At 44.5% G+C, this 18,572-nt stretch overlaps 1 protein-coding gene across 1 annotated transcript in view; it reads left to right on the top strand.

Annotated features, from left to right (window-relative positions):
- The window catches only part of LOC126285202 (zinc finger protein 239-like), a 73,379-nt gene that overhangs the window by 23,059 nt on the left and 31,748 nt on the right, over positions 1 to 18,572 (top strand). Inside the window, exon 3 of the mRNA XM_049984507.1 lies at positions 6,529 to 6,698. Coding sequence (XP_049840464.1) covers positions 6,529 to 6,698 — 170 coding nt within the window. The remainder of the gene's footprint in view (positions 1 to 6,528; positions 6,699 to 18,572) is intronic.

Here is an 18,572-nt window from a genome sequence, read left to right as displayed (position 1 = left end):
GAGAGTTCCAAAACCTGTACAGAAGACTGGAATAGAGATCAACATAAACATCATTTCCTCCATTTTTATTGCTCATGCAAACCACACATTTCATGTTGTACCACCACACAGCGGACCTTCATAGGTGGTGGTGAAGACTGCTGTACACACCGGTACCTCTAGTACCCAGTAGCATGGCCTCTTGCATTGATGCATGCCTGTATTCGTCGTAACTTATTATCCACTAATTCATCAAGGCACTGCTGGTTCACATTGTCCCGCTCCTCAACAGCGATTCGGCGTAGATCCCTCAGAGTGGTTGGTGGGTCACGGCGTCTATATACAACCCTTTTCAATATATCCCAGGAATGTTCGATAGGATTCATGTCTGGATAACATGCTGGCCACTCTAGTCGAGCAATGGCGTCATCCTGAAAGAAGTCATTCACAAGTTGTGCACGATGGGGGCGCGAATTGTCGTCCATGATGGCGAATAGCTCACCAATATGCTGTCGATATGGTTGCGCTATCGGTCGAAGATGGCATTACGGTATCGTACAGCCGTTACGGCACCTTCCATCACCGACAGCGGCGCACGTAGGCCCCACATTATGCCAACCCAAAGGTCAGGTAACCTCCACCATGCTGCACTCGCTGGACAGTGTGTCTAAAGCGTACAGCCTGACCGGGTTGCCTCCAAACACGTCTCCCACGATTGTATGGTTCAAGACATAATCGACACTCATCGGTGACAAGGACGTGACGCCAATCCGGAGCCTTCCGTTCCGTATGTTATTGGGCCCGTCTGTACCGCGCTGCATGGTGTCGTGGTTGCTAAGATGGACCTCGCCATGGACATCGAGAATGAAGTTGCGCATCATGAGCCTATTACGCACAGTTTGTGTCGTAACACGACGTCCTGTCTCTGCACGAAAAGCAGTTCCTGTCTATCTTTACCTTCTCCATGTCCGAAAAACATCGCTTTGGTTCACTCCGATACGCCTAGAGACTTCCCTTGTTGCGAGTGCTCCCGGGCACAAAGTAACATAGCGGACGCGATCGAACAGCGGTATTGACCGTCTAGGCATGGTTAAACTACAGACAACACGCGCTGTTTACCTCCTTTCTGGTGGAATGACTGGAACTGATCGGCTGTCGGATCCCCTCCGCCTAATAGGCGCTGCTCATGCATAGCTGTTTACATCTTTGGACGGGTTTAGTGACATCTCTGAACAGTCAAAGGGACTGTGCAACGTCTGTCTTCCAGTGTTCTGGGAACTGGGGTGGTGCAAAACTTTGTTGATGTGTGTATATCTCTGTATCTGAACGCGCATGCCAATTTCTTTATAAAATTTACAATCATAGAGGTATCATGGGACTATGAGCCACTGTCCTGTGTAAAACCTCATGCGTTTGCACGGTATCTCGTGAGTTGGGACTATGGTACCATTGTTGATGATCCGTCACGTTATCATACATCTCTGTGCTGCTCGGGAGTCTTTGTATAAGGGGTAATCAAAAGTAAACGAGACAGATGGAAGATAATAAACTGTTTATTATTTCAAAATTACTCGCGACAACTGTTAATACATTTCTTTCACAGTGAGACAAGAGCGTCAGTGTCTTCATGGAAACATGTTTGCAGTTACATACGGAATTGTACCCAGCCGTGCACCTCTACGTCCGAAGCAAGTCGATGGTTACGAATGTCTTTCTTCATGGCACTAAAAATATGGAAACCTCATGGGGAGAAATTGGGCTGTGTGGAGGATGTGTAAGGGCTGCCCAGCGAAATTTCAGCAGCGTAGTCGAGTCAAAGGGCCCGCCAGCTGAGGGAAAAACCATGATAAAGTTTTCTTCGCCTGCAAGGGAACGCTGCTCATTGAGTTCCTGGAACAAGGCGCCGCAACTAATGCACAAGAGCACGTGGACACTTCGTTAAAATTAAAGCGCCCCATCAAGTACAAATGCCCAGTAATGTTGACGGACGACATCATTTTGTTGTTCTGTTGCAGAATAATGCCCACTCATATGTTGCCGTTGTTGTTAATATTGCGCTGCAGAAGTTTCGCCAGGAAGCCCTTAGACAACCTCTATACAATCCCGATCCCTCCCCATTCGATTCCGTACTTTGGGAGCCGTGAAAAAAGACAATCGTGGCCGTCAATTTGCTTTGGCCAAAGAGATGAACACCTGGGGAGCCATAATCCGTGGGTAGCGGTCGTTCACTGCAGTAGTATCCCTTGGACGGCCTGAGCGAGGCATGCCATCGACAGTTCCTGTCTATCTGTACCTTCTCCATGTCCGCAAAACATCGCTTTGGTTCACTCCGATACGCCTAGAGACTTCCCTTGTTGCGAGTGCTCCCGGGCACAAAGTAACATAGCGGACGCGATCGAACAGCGGTATTGACCGTCTAGGCATGGTTAAACTACAGACAACACGCGCTGTTTACCTCCTTTCTGGTGGAATGACTGGAACTGATCGGCTGTCGGATCCCCTCCGCCTAATAGGCGCTGCTCATGCATAGCTGTTTACATCTTTGGGCGGGCTTAGTGACATCTCTGAACAGTCAAAGGGACTGTGCAACGTCTATTTCCAGTGTTCTGGGAACTGGGGTGGGTTCCATGACGGCATTGAACGCCGTGTCTCACAGAGGGATAAACGTGTTAACAGTTATGGGGATTACTTTTGAAATAACAAACAGTTTACTTACTTTTTTGCAGCTGTCTCGTTTTCATATGATTGCAGTTATATATAGACTGAAGAGCCAAAGAAACTGGTTTACCCACCTAATATCATATAGGGCCACAGCGAGCACGCAGAAGTGCCGTAACACGACGTGGCATGGACTCGACTAATGTCTGAAGTAGTGCTAGATGGAACTGACACCATGAATCCTGCAGGGCTGTCCATAAATCCTTAATAGTGCGGGACGGGATGGAGATCTCTTCTGAACAGCACATTCCAGATATGCTGAATAATGATCATGTTTGGGGAGTTTGGTGGCCCTCGGAAGTATTTAAACTCAGAAGAGTGTTCTTGGAGACACTTGTAGCAATTCTGGACGTGTGAGGTGTCGCACTGCCCTGCGGAAACTGACCAAGTCCGTTCGGAATTCACAATGGACATGAATGGATACAGGTGGTCAGACATGATGCTTACGTACGTCAGAGCCGTACTAGACGTAGCAGGAGTCCCATATCACTCCAACTGCACACGCCAACTCCATTACAGAGCCACCATCAGCTAGAACAGGCCCCTGCTGATATGCAGGGTCCATGGATTCATCAGGTTGTGTCCATACCCGAACACGTCTATCTACACTCCTGGAAATTGAAATAAGAACACCGTGAATTCATTGTTCCTGGAAAGGGAAACTTTATTGACACATTCCTGGGGTCAGATACATCACGTGTCACACTGACAGAACCACAGGCACATAGACACAGGCAACAGAGCATGCACAATGTCGGCACTAGTACAGTGTATATCCACCTTTCGCAGCAATACAGGCTGCTATTCTCCCATGGAGACGATCGTAGAGATGCTGGATGTAGTCCTGTGGAACGGCTTGCCATGCCATTTCCACCTGGCGCCTCAGTTGGACCTTCCGCCGACCACTGGCGACAACATCGATGTACTGTGGAGACCTCACGCCCCACGTGTTGAGCAATTCGGTGGTACGTCCACCCGGCCTCGCGCATACTCACTATACGCCCTCGCTCAAAGTCCGTCAACTGCACATACGGTTCACGTCCACGCTGTCGCGGCATGCTACCAGTGTTAGACTGCGATGGAGCTCCGTATGCCACGGCAAACTGGCTGACACTGACGGCGGCGGTGCACAAATGCTGCGCAGCTAGCGCCATTCGACGGCCAACACCGCGGTTCCTGGTGTGTCCGCTGTGCCGTGCGTGTGATCATTGGTTGTACAGCCCTCTCGCAGTGTCCGGAACAAGTATGGTGGGTCTGACACACCGGTGTCAATGTGTTCTTTTTTCCATTTCCAGGAGTGTACTTGATACAATTTGAAACGAGACTTGTGCGACGAGGCAACATTTTCCAGTCATCAACTGTCAAATTTCTGTGTTGATGGGCGCCGGCGAGGCTTAAAGTTTTGTGTCGTGTAGTTATCAAGGCTACACGAGTGGTCCTTCGCCTCCGAAAGCCCATATCAGTTATGTTTCGTTGAATGGTTCGCACGCTGACTCTTTTTGATGGCGCTGCATTGAAATCTGCAGTAATTTGCCGTTTTGTTGTCTTATATAGCAGCGCCGTATTCTGTCTATTTACGCATATCTGTATATGGATACGCATGGCTATAGCAGTTCCTTTCAAAATGGTTCAAATGGCTCTGAGCACTATGGGACTCAACTGCTATGGTCATTAGTCCCCTAGAACTTAGAACTACTTAAACCTAACTAACCTAAGGACATCACACACATCCATGCCCGAGGCAGGATTCGAACCTGCGACCGTAGTAGTCGCACGGTTCCGGACTGCGCGCCTGGAACCGCGAGACCACCGCGGCCGGCGCAGTTCCTTTGGCGCTTCGTGTGTATGACAGGACAGCATTTTACCATCGTTTTCCTCTGCTTCTCATCGGCGCCGACAACAGAAATACGAAATAATCCACGTCTCCTTTTTCACTAGACCGCTTCAGTTTCCTCTCCTACTTCTCCTACGAATTCAATGTTTCGACCTCTCTGCTAGGATGTTCTTCTGGATTCTTTTAATGTCCTCTGTATCTTACTCCTGTAAACCAGCCTACCCGTAAGGCAAGATCTCACCCCCGCAATGTTCTGAGACCTGTGAACACCAGTAAACCCTGAAGAAGGCCCTGGCAGAGTTTTCAAAACGTCAGACTGACGGAAAAAGTGGAAGAGGGAAATGGTGTCGCTATGTCACGTAGGAAATTTTGCTTTAATTGGCAAATACCACGAAAGCTTAGACCTTACACAAGAGGAAACATGGTCCCGCGCACTAGACGACACGTCACAGTGACCCACATAGCACGTTACGCTCAAGACACAGCATTCACGCCTTACACGAAAACATCCACCAAAGGGTACAAGTACGGAAATCATTTATGCTTCAGGTTACCGAAGCTCTAGGAGACATCACACTATTCAGTGACGAACAACGTTCACAGCTCCTACTTTTAAACCTGAAGTACGTGGTGTAGAAAAATGTGGAAACGTCTAAAACGTAGCACCTTATTATGACTAATACGGTGTAGGAAACCCATTGCCGTTCAAAACAGCTTCCAGCCGTCTCGAAATGGGTAAATATGGATCCCATATGGTTTTCAAAGGAATCATATACCATTCTTCGGCAAAACATTTTCAATTTTAGATAACTATGGTGGAGATCGATAGCGATTACGCGGCAAATTTGTGTCAATTTTAGGTAACGATGGTGGAGGTGATAGCGACAACACCCCCTTCTCTCTAACATAATCCACAAAGGCTGAATAACTGAGAGCTGGTGACTGTGGTGACTGGGGGAGGGACGACAATTCGTCCTCTTGCTCGTGTAACCAATCCTTGACAACTCCAGTTGTATGAACGAGGGCCCTGTCGTCTTGGAACACAGCACTGGGGACCAAACATTGTACCATAGGATGGACCTGATCAGCCAGAATAACCCTTGGCAGTAATGCGATTTTGTGGCGCATTCAACGAGATGGCTGCCCAAATCATTACCAGACCCAGCCATGTTGCACTTCTCGGACGTATCCTCGGCCATAAGTTAGAAACAGTCTAAAACAAGATTCATCCGAACAACTGACGTTCTTCCATTGCTCCATAGTCCACGTTTCATGGTTTCGGCACTACGTTCTCCTGTTGCGGATATTTGCATCAGTGACGAGTGGATTAATTCCCACTCGCCGTTCAATTTAATGCTAATGGATTTAACTTCTGGTATTTTTGGTGCCGACAGGGTTCGCGAATGGAACATTCAGTTCTGCAGTGACTTTTGCATCTGTCGTCCTCTTATTTTTGGTGAGAATACCTTCAATGTGGTGCCTCTCGAAACACAAAAAAGTTATCAAAACCAGACATGACTGTCTTAATGGGATTTCCGCGATCGTTCATTAAATAAAAATATGGCATTTCAATCTTTGATCGCTGTCTTTTATTTTCAGTGACCGGTTTCGGGCTAGCTGCCCATCTTCAGATCTGAAGATGGGCAGCTAGCCCGAAACCGGTCATTGAAAATAAAAAATAGCGATCAAAGACTGAAATGCCATATTTTTATTTTACCAAAAACGTTAGGCTACCTTGGTTACGGAGCACCATACGAGCACCGACACTATACCCACGTTCGAATTTACTTAGCTGTGACATAACGCACTGTCAACTACACAGAACACTTTTCTAACCATGACCACGTATCGAGGACATAGCATGCAGGCTTGGTTAGGATTCTAATTTACATTGAAGCACTCATTTCTCGAGGTGTTGCCATATTTTTGTCCAACCCCTGTATGTCTTTCGATGCCCATCCTGCTCCTGCGTGCTGCAATATTGTAATATGTTGCAGGTGAGAAACCACACGTGTGCGAGGTGTGTGGCAAGGGGTTCTCGACGTCCAGTTCCCTCAACACGCACAGGCGCATACATAGTGGCGAGAAGCCGCACCAGTGCCAGGTCTGTGGCAAGAGGTTCACCGCCAGCTCCAACCTCTACTACCACCGCATGACGCATTCCAAGGTCAGTAGATATCTCCTGCCAGCGAAAGAACATTTGGCTGTCGGTTCTTGCACGTAGCCACTGAGAACGCTGAAGGCAAAATGTGATTCCTTTACTACGTCACAGAAACCACTTTTGTTCTTACAATACGTCAGTTACAGGATGACAATTATTGAACTATATGAAATAAAATCGTCATAACGTCTGAACGGTTTGCGTTAGGAAGGTTCATACTGCATGGTTGGCCACGGGACATGATGAGAACTAGTATGTGCATTGTTGTTTGGTTTAGCGACGAAGCCCACTTTCATTTGGATGGGTTCGTCAATAAGCATAATTGGCGCATTTGGGGGGCTGAGAATCCGCGTTTCGAGATCTAGAAGTCTCTTCATCCTCAACGGGTCACTGTGTGACGTGCAATGCCCAGTCACGGAATAATCAGTGCGATATTACTTGACGGAAAGGTGACTACCGAATGGTACATGAAGGTTTTGGAAGATGATTTCATCTCCATTATCCAAAGTGACCGTGATTTCGACAAGATGTGGTTCATGCAAGAGCTCGAGCACACCGAAACAGGAGAGCGTTTGATGTTCTGGAGGAGCACTTTGGGGACCGCATTCTGACTCTGGAGTACCCAGAGGGCACTGGCATTGGCCTCAATTTACCACCATAATCTCCGTATCGGAACACATGTTACTCCCTTTTGTGGGGCTACATTAAAGACAAGGTGTACAGTAATAATCCCAAAAGCATTTCTGAGCTGAAAACAGCCATTCAAGAGGTCATCGACAGCATCGATGTTCCGACATTTCAGTGGGGTCATGTAGAATTTCGCTGTTCGTCTGCGCCACCCCATCGTCAATGATGGCAGGCAGATTGAACATGTTCAAAAATGGCTCTGAGCATTATGGGACTTACCATATGAGGTCACCAGTCCCCTAGAACTTAGAACTACTTGAACCTAACTAACCTAAGGACATCACACACATCCATGCCCGAGGCAGGATTCGAACCTGCGACCGTAGCGGTCACGCGGCTCCAGACTGAAGCGCCTAGAACCGCTCGGCCACACCGGCCGGCAGATTGAACATGTCATACCCTAAACCAGAACATCTGTAGTGACGTCTAAGAGTTGAATAAAGTGTGTGCATGCCGTAGTTCGTAACTAATTCATGTTTTTTTTTTCATGTAGTTCAATAATTGTCACACTGTGTATGCAAGGTAACGATTGAACAGCTGGTCATTACCGAATTTTCGACCAAGATGGCGTATGTATAGGATTCTGGCGAGTTCCATGTGTCGTATGATTAAGGGATGTGAAGTGGGAAGAAACGACGGTTATCCAGAAAGTAACACGTTTTGAAATAAAAAATTAACAATATGGAAAAACCAAATTTTATGATATACATTTTGAAGGTACTCTCTTAAGCTATTTTTCTACATAATCGCCTTTCAAGTTGAGGCACTTGTATCGTGACACAAGTTCGGCATCGGTACCAAAGCGTTGTGTAGAGAGCGATGTCTTCATTGCTGGAAAGAGGTGGCTGTATGGTGAATTATCAAACGCCTCCAACCCAAAACCCCGTAGGAACACTCTGGTGCGATTGGTCGTGTGTGGACGCGCGTTTTCCCCGATGCTTGTTTTTAATTGCCCCGCTTAACTTTGCCAGTGTTTGAAAATACCTCTATGAGTTAACTGTTGTGCCCTTCAAGGAAATCAACGAGAATAACTCCCTTAGAGTCCCGAAAAACAATATCCATGATCTTTCTTGCTAAGAGCGTTTGCAAGCACTTTCTTGGTTTACTGGGTGAATCTGTATGTCCTCACTCCATGGTTTGGGTTATTGTTTCACAATTGACTTGCTTCACCCAAATCTCGCCCCACTTTGCCACCATTTTTCTCGTAATCTTCGAGGAAGGTCAGCCAGCCTCTGTTTTTTGCGGTCTTCCGTTAGGATTCTGAGAACGTACTTAGCACAAAATTTGTGGTACCTAAGTTTTTCCGATGCAGTTTCATGCACCAAACGCCGTGAAATTTGTGGATAATGTTGCGAAAGTTCCATAATCGTGAGACAACGATTTTCACGAATTTTGCCGTTGATTTTCGTCACCAGTTTGTCAGTCACAAGGCTAGACCTACCACTGCGGTTCTCATCGTGAATATTCGTACGGCAATTTTTAACATCAGTCCGCCATTGCCTCATTCGGCTTTCACTAATTATTCCTTTTCCGTACACATCACAAAGGTCGCGATAAATTTCAACTGGTTCGCAGTTTTTGGTCAACAAAAACTGAACGCAACATAACGCACCTCACAAGTGACGAAATTTTCTATTGCAGCGCACATTTTAACACGTCATTGTAAGAACGTTATAGCACCGAGATAGTGGCTGTAGCCCCACTCATCACCGCGATAGGCCAAACCGTCTGTTATTTTTTGGATAGCCCTCGTTTATGTTGGTACAGGAAATACTAGAAAAGCGTGACTGTGTCGTCTACATCAACATCTATGGTCGCCACCTTACTGCGTATGGCGGAAGGTACTTGCGGCTCCACTATAATTTTTCCCCTTTCCTGGTCCACTAATGAGTGGTACGCGGGAAGCACTGCTGTCGGAAAACTTACATTTTATCGACATGCTAATTTTTCAAGATTTATGTGCGAGGAAATAATCTTATATGCTGGACCCTTCTTGGAGCGTATGGTCTCTGAATTTGGACCGTAAATGGCTCTGTGATGCACAGTGCCTCTCTTGCGGCGTCTGGCACTACAGTTATATGACAATATCCGTGGCGCTCTCGCGTGTACTAAACAATCCCGCGACGAATCTCGTCGCTCTTCTTTGGAAATTCTCTGTCTCCTGTATTAATCACAGACTGACGAACAATCCTCGCAAGTCGGTCGGTCTAGGATTTTGGAAACTAGCACTTTTTTGGGGGGAATTACAACTACAGAGCCAGACGACGTATTAATCGTTTGCAGGTGAAGTTTTGATATTATCCGGTAACAACAGTATATGAAATGGACAGGAACCATTTCTGGATGTATATCTTTCATTTCGTTTATTTATTTACACATTTTTATCTGAAAGATGAGAACCTTCAAGAATCCTCGACTATACTCGTTACATCTAACATTTTAGTACCCATGGCATTTGAATTATATAGGACGTATCAAAAAGGATTCTACAACTTATGAAAATTGGTACAAACTTATTCATCTGACTTATAAGACTTGGTCTTGGTATTATCTGAAGGAAAATGGGCCAAGTTTTGACTCGCGTTGCACGCTAGTACAGAATTGCGCCACCTAAAATGCTAGCGGCAGTTGTAGCAAATACGGCTGCCTTTACGAGTCCCGAGTGTGCTAGGTGTGTATTTTGGTTTGAAGAGTGGAAGTGTGCAACCATTGTGGAACGTAATTTAGTTACTGATTATGATAAAATTCATCCCAGTAGGCCTACTATTTAAGAGCGGTATAAATGTTTTATTAAATCTGTATTTTCGGTAAGACAAGACAAACCCTAAGGTCGCCCCCGTGTGTCTGGCGACGTCGTACAGCAAGTAGAACAAACCCTTGTGCACTGTCCTACAAAATCAACCCAGCTTACCGCTTGAGAACTAGGCGTCCCACACATGACGAGATCTCTTAAATGTCCACTTTGCAGATAAATTGATGGAACGAGATGAGCCAACTGCATGTCCCCCAGATTCACTGACTCTTGCTTTTTCTGTTGCGAATTCATCGAGGAGATCGTGTTTGTTCCACCTTTACCACCTTCCCTAGCAGAGCCCAGAGCTAAAATCTCCTCGCAGCTGAACAAGTCATTCCTCACTTGCTGCACTGAGTTTGGCAAGAAATCGACTTAAGATGAGACGTGTGCTGCGTAACCAATAAAAGTCAGCTAGAACCGGTTTGGTTATAAGTAAAAAAAAAGCTAGGTGTGTTTTGTTATAAAATGACACCAAACTTATGTAGTTTATTCGAATAAATCAATATGAGTTTCCTAAGTTGTAGAGCCCTTTTTGATACATCCGGCGTAACAATAAAGAAACTGAAAAGTTTTCCAACATTTATTCTGATAAGAAAAAGAGTAGGATAAAAGTATGTGGACATACCCGTATTAGAAATAGAGAAGTAACGAGATTAATTAGACAAGTTGCGGAATTCTACGAAAGTCGAAGTAAAGCTAAAACTGAAACAATAAAATTGATCGGAGTAGTAAGAATAACACAATACATGACAAGGAAGAAAACTACTTGGACAGTAAAATTACGGCTGGACTGTTGGCCTGGTGGGAAAAATCCAAGAAGACCGGAACAACTTGGTCTACCGAGGGTCTCAATGTGACACAGGTAGAAATAAAAGCTGAAACAACACTCTGAAAATGACTGTTGCTGTACATCGTAGGGTCTAGTAGCACACAACCGTGAATAATAATAATAATAATGATGATGATGATGATGATGATGATAATACTAATGAATGTAATTATTAGAGTAATGTCAGTTTTATTAATATTATGTTAAGCACGTTTTATTATAAAACTTTCCAGTCAAATGCAGTAATGATATACGAGGGCGTGCTGAAAATTAATGCCTCCGAACATTTTAGGTGAAAACTCTCAAAGCTTTTGATATAAAACAAGTGTTATTAACATTCTACATCTTTATTCTTCACACCTAAGTATTTGCAGCCCTCTACCGCTAGAGGTGTGCAATGTAACTGAGTCATCGCGTGAGAAACAGCATGCTATAATTGAATTTCTAATTCGAGGAGTTCGTCTAGACAATGGAGTACTCTCTCCATCAGAATGACAGTGCCAGACCACATGAGAGCGCTACGATATCTGCAACAAACCGACGCCTTGGGTTCACTATCATCATCAGTCATACAATACCATTTTGGCCCCATTCGATTTTCATTTGTTCCTGGAATTTAAAGAACACCTTTGAGAACTTCATAGCGATGAAGCAGAGGCGAATTTGTGAGTCCTTCAACAACGTCAAACATTCTACAATGACGATATCAACAAACTGATCTCCCCCTCAGATCTCATGACAAAATGACTGCTTTGACGACCAGATGACATTTCTGCTGCTAGACCTTTCGGTGTAGAAGGTCACTGTCCACGAAATACTTCTATTACTACGTTTCGTCGAGAATTGCACTGGACATCTTCACAGGCGTTGCTCTTCTGTTGAGTCTTACCCACTGACGGATAGGATTTTTTTCTTTATTGTATTTCGATTTCTAGGGGCTGGGGAGACTGGAAGCAGCCTAATATGCTGCTCTGTAGCCTACAGATAAAGTTAGAAATAAACATAATGAGGAGATATAACAATAAAAACAGGAGATAAGACGGTGACTGCTTAAAACGAACATGATGAAAAATTACGAAGAAAATATAAAAAACAAAGGGTGGGCAATGCTGATTAAACACTTAGTAATTATACTGGCACAATTAAAAAAGCACGGCGACAGCCTGGTTTCTGTTTGCACCACTTAGAAAGGAGGGCGCACAACACAGAACACTCATGGAAAACACTGCACTATAGAGTACAAATGCATATGGAGGGGGGGGGGGGGGGGAGGAGCCGAACACATGAGGAGTAAGAAAAGAGAGGGGGAGAGGGAAAGCAAAACAAGGGGGAGCCAATGGAGGGAGAGGAAGCAGAAAAGGGGTGTGAGGGTTAGGGCAGACGCGAGGAGTGGGGAAGGTAGTAGAGGGGAAAGGAAAACGACTCATGGGAGAGAAAGGAGTCAATGAGAGGGTGGGCACGGAAAAGGAAACAGGAGGGAAGGGACAGGAGAGGGAGTATGCGTAAAGGACAGAGGGAGGGAAGGGGAGCCGGCCGCGGTGGTCTCGCGGTTCTAGGCGCGCAGTTCGGAACCGTGCGACTGCTACGGTCGCAGGTTCGAATCCTGCCTCGGGCATGGATGTGTGTGATGTCCTTAGGTTAGTTAGGTTTAAGTAGTTCTAAGTTCTAGGGGACTAATGACCGCAGCAGTTGAGTCCCATAGTGCTCAGAGCCATTTTAACCATTTTTGAGGGAAGGGGAGGTGAGGATCAGACTTTATAGGAGGGTTAAATGGAGGGAGAGAGTGCATCAGGGTGTAAAGGTGGAGGGTAAGGGAGACACAACAGTGAAGGCGCGGAAGCGGATCGGGGTTGGAGAGGAGAGGAGCAACTAGGGGATGGGGGAGGGGGGATGAAAATAGTTCAAATGGCTCTGAGCACTATGGGACTCAACATCTGAGGTCATCAGTCCCCTAGAACTTAGAACTACTTAAACCTAACTAACCTAAGGACATCACACACATCCATGCCCGAGGCAGGATTCGAACCTGCGACCATAGCGGTCGCGCGTTTCCGGACTGAAGTGCCTAGAACCGCATGGCCACACCGGCTTGCGTGGGGGGATCAAGTCAGTGGGAGGTGTAATGGACTCGGATATGTTCGAGGGAAAGGAGCAGATAGGGGAAAGGAATTAAGTCATAGAGGATTCGCATGGGGGACAGGAGGCATATACGGAAGGCGAGGTGGAGTGCCTGGCACTTGTGGATCTGGATGGAGGTACATAATTTGGGGGGGGGGACAGGGGGGTACACTGGTCGGGCAGTTGACAGCGACATATATACTGCAGAAAAGGGATGTGGCCAGGGTTACACATGATAAGCAGACATGATCCCCATCAAAGATAAAACTTAACTATCGACTCACGTCTTGTCAAAGATAAAAAAGCTGTTCAGCGATTCTGCAGAGCTACTGTTCATATTGTATGTCGCCAAGTTTCATGGCCTCTCCTTTGCTGTTAAAATTATCCCTAAGTTTAAATAATTCAATGTCTTCTCTACGTAGCCATGAATAATAGTTCGTCATCGTAGATAAAACCTTTGTTTCAGAAAACTTTACTTCGTGACGTCCTGAGTAAAGAGCGTGTCTACTACAGCCTATTTGTCTATTTTCACTAGTCGACAAAGGCTTTTGTGTTCCTTTAGGCGTGTATTCACGCTTCTCTTATTTGTTACAGTACAAACTTTCCCAAACGCACACGGAATTTTATGTACGCCACATTCTGACGGAGGAGGACGTCTATCCTTCACAGGTCGGAGTGCTAGACCTTTTCTTTTCTTTTTTTTTTTTTTTTTGCCTGAAAATCGGTGACACGTTGCTTTTCTGCAAAATCTTTCCGATCAGATCTGTCACTTTTTTAATAAAAGGGAGAGAAACTGCTTTCTTCAATGGCTGTTTTTCATGCTTGTACTTCGACCTTCCCTTTCTTGGTCATAGAATTCTGTTTACTTCTTTCTCCGAGTAGCCAGTTTTCTCGAAAGCCTGCTTTAGATGTTTTAACTTGGCTTCCAAGTATTCCGGCATGCAAATCCTTTTGGCTCAATTGACACCTCTCTTTTGTTGTGGATGGTGATTAGAATTCTTATGTAAATATCAGTCCGTGCGAATTACTTTTCGGAAAACCTTATGTTCCTTCGGTCTGTCTCATAACCTAAACATCCAAGAAAGGTATTCCGTTGTCTTTTATATTTACATGGTGAACTGAATTTTGTGGTTTATTTTATTTAGGAAACCAATGAATTCGTCCAATGCTTTTTTACCATGTGGCCAGACCACAAATATGTCATCCACATCCGGTCTGCTCTGTCGCTTTTTGCTTATTTGCTGTTTCTAAAGCTGACTGTTCGAGTTTCTCTATATAGAAATTAGCTATTGCAGGACCTGATGGGTTATCCATTGCGACACCATCAAGTTTCTCATAAAATTCGTCATCCAACTGGAACTTAGTGGAAGTAAGGTAGTGTCTGAAAAGAGCAGATAAATCTCCTGGGAAAATATCCATTATAAAAATCATAATTTCGTGGACTGAGATCATAGTGAACAGAGACACTTTGTCAAAAGCTAGAAGAATATCCTCAAGAGACAGAATTATCCCTTCAGTTTTCTCTATAAAATGACGTGACTCTTTTATATATGAGTCAATTTCCCCAATACATGGCTATAAATGAGTTGCCATATATTTTGCTGTTTAGTTATGAGACAGACCGATGTAAGTTTGGAACATTAGGTTTTTCTAAAAGTAACGCGCATGGACAGATATTTACATAATAACGAACCGCAACAAATCGGCTGTAGTAGTGCAAGCTCTTTAGTCAGGATGTCACGAAGTGAAGATTTCTGAAACAAAAATTTTATCTATTATGATGATCTATTATCCATGGCTATATAGATAAGCCATTGAAATATATAAACATAGACATAATCTTAATAGGAAAGAAGAGACCATGGAACCTGGCAACATATGGACAGTAACTCTGCAGAATCGCTAAACAGTTTTTATGTTTGACAAGACGACAATCGGTAGTTAAGTTTTATCTTTGACAAGGGTCATGTCTGCTTATCACGTGCAACTTCTGCCACACACCTTTCCCTGTAGTGTATATATCGCTGTCAGACGTCCTACTCGGCAGTCGGCAAGACTCAACGGAAGAACGTCTGTGAACATGTCCGGCGCAGTTCTGGACGAAACGTTAGGAACTGAAAATTTATACCCTGAAACGTTTACTGAGAGCAAGGTCTTCAGATCAGTTTTTAAAGTCTGAAAATGGTTATCGTTGACCAAAACCGGGAGTCTAAGGACGTAAAAATTATGTGATCATGGACGGAAATAAAAAAAATTTATTCTGCACTTTCTGGATCACTGTTCTATCGCGACCATGTCGCATCTTATGAAAGCTTTGAGTTTTCACATTAGAAATTCCGAAGCATTACTTTTCAGCAGCCCCTCGTCAACAAAAAGTCGTGACAAATATACCATAAAAATTGGATCTGAACCAGGAGACGGACTTAACTCGGCCGTGTTTACAGAAGCCTACCTGATTTTCATTGCTGACGTTGTCACTGTTTCCACATTTTCACGCTTGACAGCTCACGACTATATTCTCGCAGTCTTACACGGCTGAATGCCTGTGCAACGTCGTCTAGGTTCTCAAGCGGCGTCATTTCGCATAAAATTCTCGAGTTTTCCCCATTTGTCTCCACCGTTGCCATCAGTAGTGAAACTAATGCGCCGCTTGGAAACTAAGAAGATATTATACAGGACCTTCAGTTAATTAGCTTGGTATACAACAGAGGGTCTACTGCAATCTTAATAATTTGCTTATCACAACACTGACCGACGCCCCTTCCAGTTTTGGATTCACTCAGTTCAACTAGTTCGGCAGCCCATACACAATAGTAAAATGTTAGACCTTGAAAATACAAATAGGCCGGACCTTACCGACAACGCTAGTGTTGAAACGGGAGTTAACTATCACGGTACCATTATAGCGACTATGGTTACGAAAGTTAATAAATCAGTTAAGAAGCCTAAGAGCGTTTCTGCCAAAAAGAGCAGATTAGCAGTTATCAGACAGTGAATAGTCCCAGTAAGATGGACGTAGAGGCATTATGGGTAAAGTTTAAACAGATCGTAAATCGTTGTCTGGAAAATTATGTGCCTAGTAAGTGGATTAAGAAGGGAAAAGGCCCAGCACGGTTTAATAACTAGATTCGGAAAATTCTGAGAAAGCACAGGTTGTTGCACTCTCTGTTCCAAAGAGAACGCGCAAATGGCGACAAACTGTACATCTGTGAAAAGATCTATACTCAAAGCATACAACAAGTACCACCGTCATACCTTAGCAAAATATCTGCCAGAGAACCCGAGAAAATTCTGGTGCTACGCAAAATCGCTAAGTGAGTCTAAGACTTCCATCCAGTCACTTGTTGACCAGTCTGGTATAGCAGTTGAAGATAAACGAAAGCCGAAGTTTTAAATTTCACATTTAAGAAGTCGTGCACGCAGGGGAATTGTACAAGCATAACGTCGGTTGACCATCGAACAGACTACCGTATAGACGACACAGTAATAAGCATCCCTGGCATAGTGAAACAACTGAAAGGGTTGAAAATAAATAAGTCACCAGGTCCGGATGGAATCCCAATGCACTTACTGCGAATCCCTCGCCCAGAGCAAACTCCCAAGCGAGTGGAATAAAGTGCAGGAGACTACTGTTTAGAAGAAGGGCAAAAGAACGGACCCGCACAACTGCAGACCAATATCTCTATCGTAAGTTTGCCGCAGAATCCTTGAACACATTCTCAGTGCGAAAATAATAAATTTTCTTGAATCTGAGAATCTTATGTCCACGAATCAGCATGGTTTTAAAAAGCATCGCTCTTGCAAAACTCAGCTTGCCCTTTTCTCACTTGATATTGTGCGAACTATGGACGAAGGGCAACAGTAAGATTCCATATTTCTAGATTTACGGAAAGCGTTTGGCATGATGCCCCATTGCAGACTGTTAAGGAAGGTACGAGCATATGGAATAAGTTCACAGATATTTGAGTAACTCGAACACTTCTTAAGTAATAGGATCCAGTATGTTGTCCTCGACGGCGAGTGTTAATCAAATACAAGGCTATCGTCAGGAGTGCAGCAGGAAACTGTGTTAGGACCACTATACTTAGGGGAAGTCGGGGAAAGATGGGGAAGCTAACTTTAAACCCTTACAAAAGGGTTAAAAATAAACAAATTCAAGTACGTTTGATTATCATTTGTTCACTTAACCACTGAATTACAATAGCATGCAAAGAAACCTGCAAACTTGTTACATTTAGTTAGAAATACCTCGATTTGAAACATAGACTACCAATTCCCCGTCTTGCCCCATATGCGGGGTAAGATGGGAAACTAGCATGAATTCATCTCTAAAGCTTAAATAAGGACTGGAATAACGATATCATGTGCCGATAAGGTTTCCAAACATGGTTCTGCGAATTGTAAAATCGGGTATTGCGTTTCATTTAGGCCTCTTACTTTCACATGGTACACAAGTGTGGACAGCCTCGTCATCATCACTTTCTATTCCTGCACAAGGGTCGTGGGCCCAGCGTCCTCAGCTAATACACCGTATCCAGCCTCCTTCAGAGAAGTCATAGCAGTATAAACATTCTTCACTCTCTTCCTCGTTGCCATTCGACCTCAGTTTATTATCCCTTGAACATGAAGGGGTAGTTAAGACGTCAGTAACGTTCGTCACTTTTTCGTTGTCATTATGTCCTTTTGGTGGTACCCAGGTTTATTAAACGTCTTTGAGGAGCGTTTTCGTTTACAAGCAGCAGGTTTGGGGACTCCTTTTCGTTTAATTTCTTCGGGTAGTTCACTCCTATAAGGAGATTCGGTTAAAACAATGGGTTTTCCACGCTTGTTAGATGGTTTCTTTTGGGTTTTTTTAATCCACCTTTGGAATAGCTAACACCATTTAAGGGTTGGTAACCTGAAAGTTAGACGAAACAGAGGCTTGATCGTCAGTTGTTAATTGTTCAGGTGTTTTACGTCTTGACAACATCTCTGATATTTGGTCTTCCGTTTCTGTAACTTCAGATGTGTGAGCTTGATGAATGTCTGTAGTTGAACAGGGAAGGTAATCACTTTCCTGAAACACATTTCTGTTTACAGGCCAAATGCCTGTTTTCCGAAACCCGTTCACTGCTGTGGACATTGTAGCTGAATGAATGAAGGCTTTGCCGAATAAACTTCAACGTATAATTTACGTGTTCAAAACCCGCAGCGAGGTAAACACATGAGACGATAAGAACGTAATGGTTGGACAAACAGTAGGGGCAAGACAGGGAAGCTTCCCATCTTCCCCCACCCCGTCTTGCCCCCTACCATGCTGTCAGGTTACGTTAAGCCTACATGAACACTATTTAGTGAACAATGACTGCTGACACCGCAGTTTACTGTTAATAAGACGTACTATCTATCTATATACGAATCCCGCTCCAGCTACTGCCGGGTCTGGGTGCTGACGAGTGCTCTCCATTTGGCT

Source organism: Schistocerca gregaria, chromosome 8 (genome assembly GCF_023897955.1).
Source record: "Schistocerca gregaria isolate iqSchGreg1 chromosome 8, iqSchGreg1.2, whole genome shotgun sequence".
Classification (NCBI taxonomy): Eukaryota; Metazoa; Arthropoda; class Insecta; order Orthoptera; family Acrididae; genus Schistocerca; species Schistocerca gregaria.
Note: the sequence above shows the minus strand (reverse complement) of the source record. Positions and strands in the feature narration are given on the sequence as shown.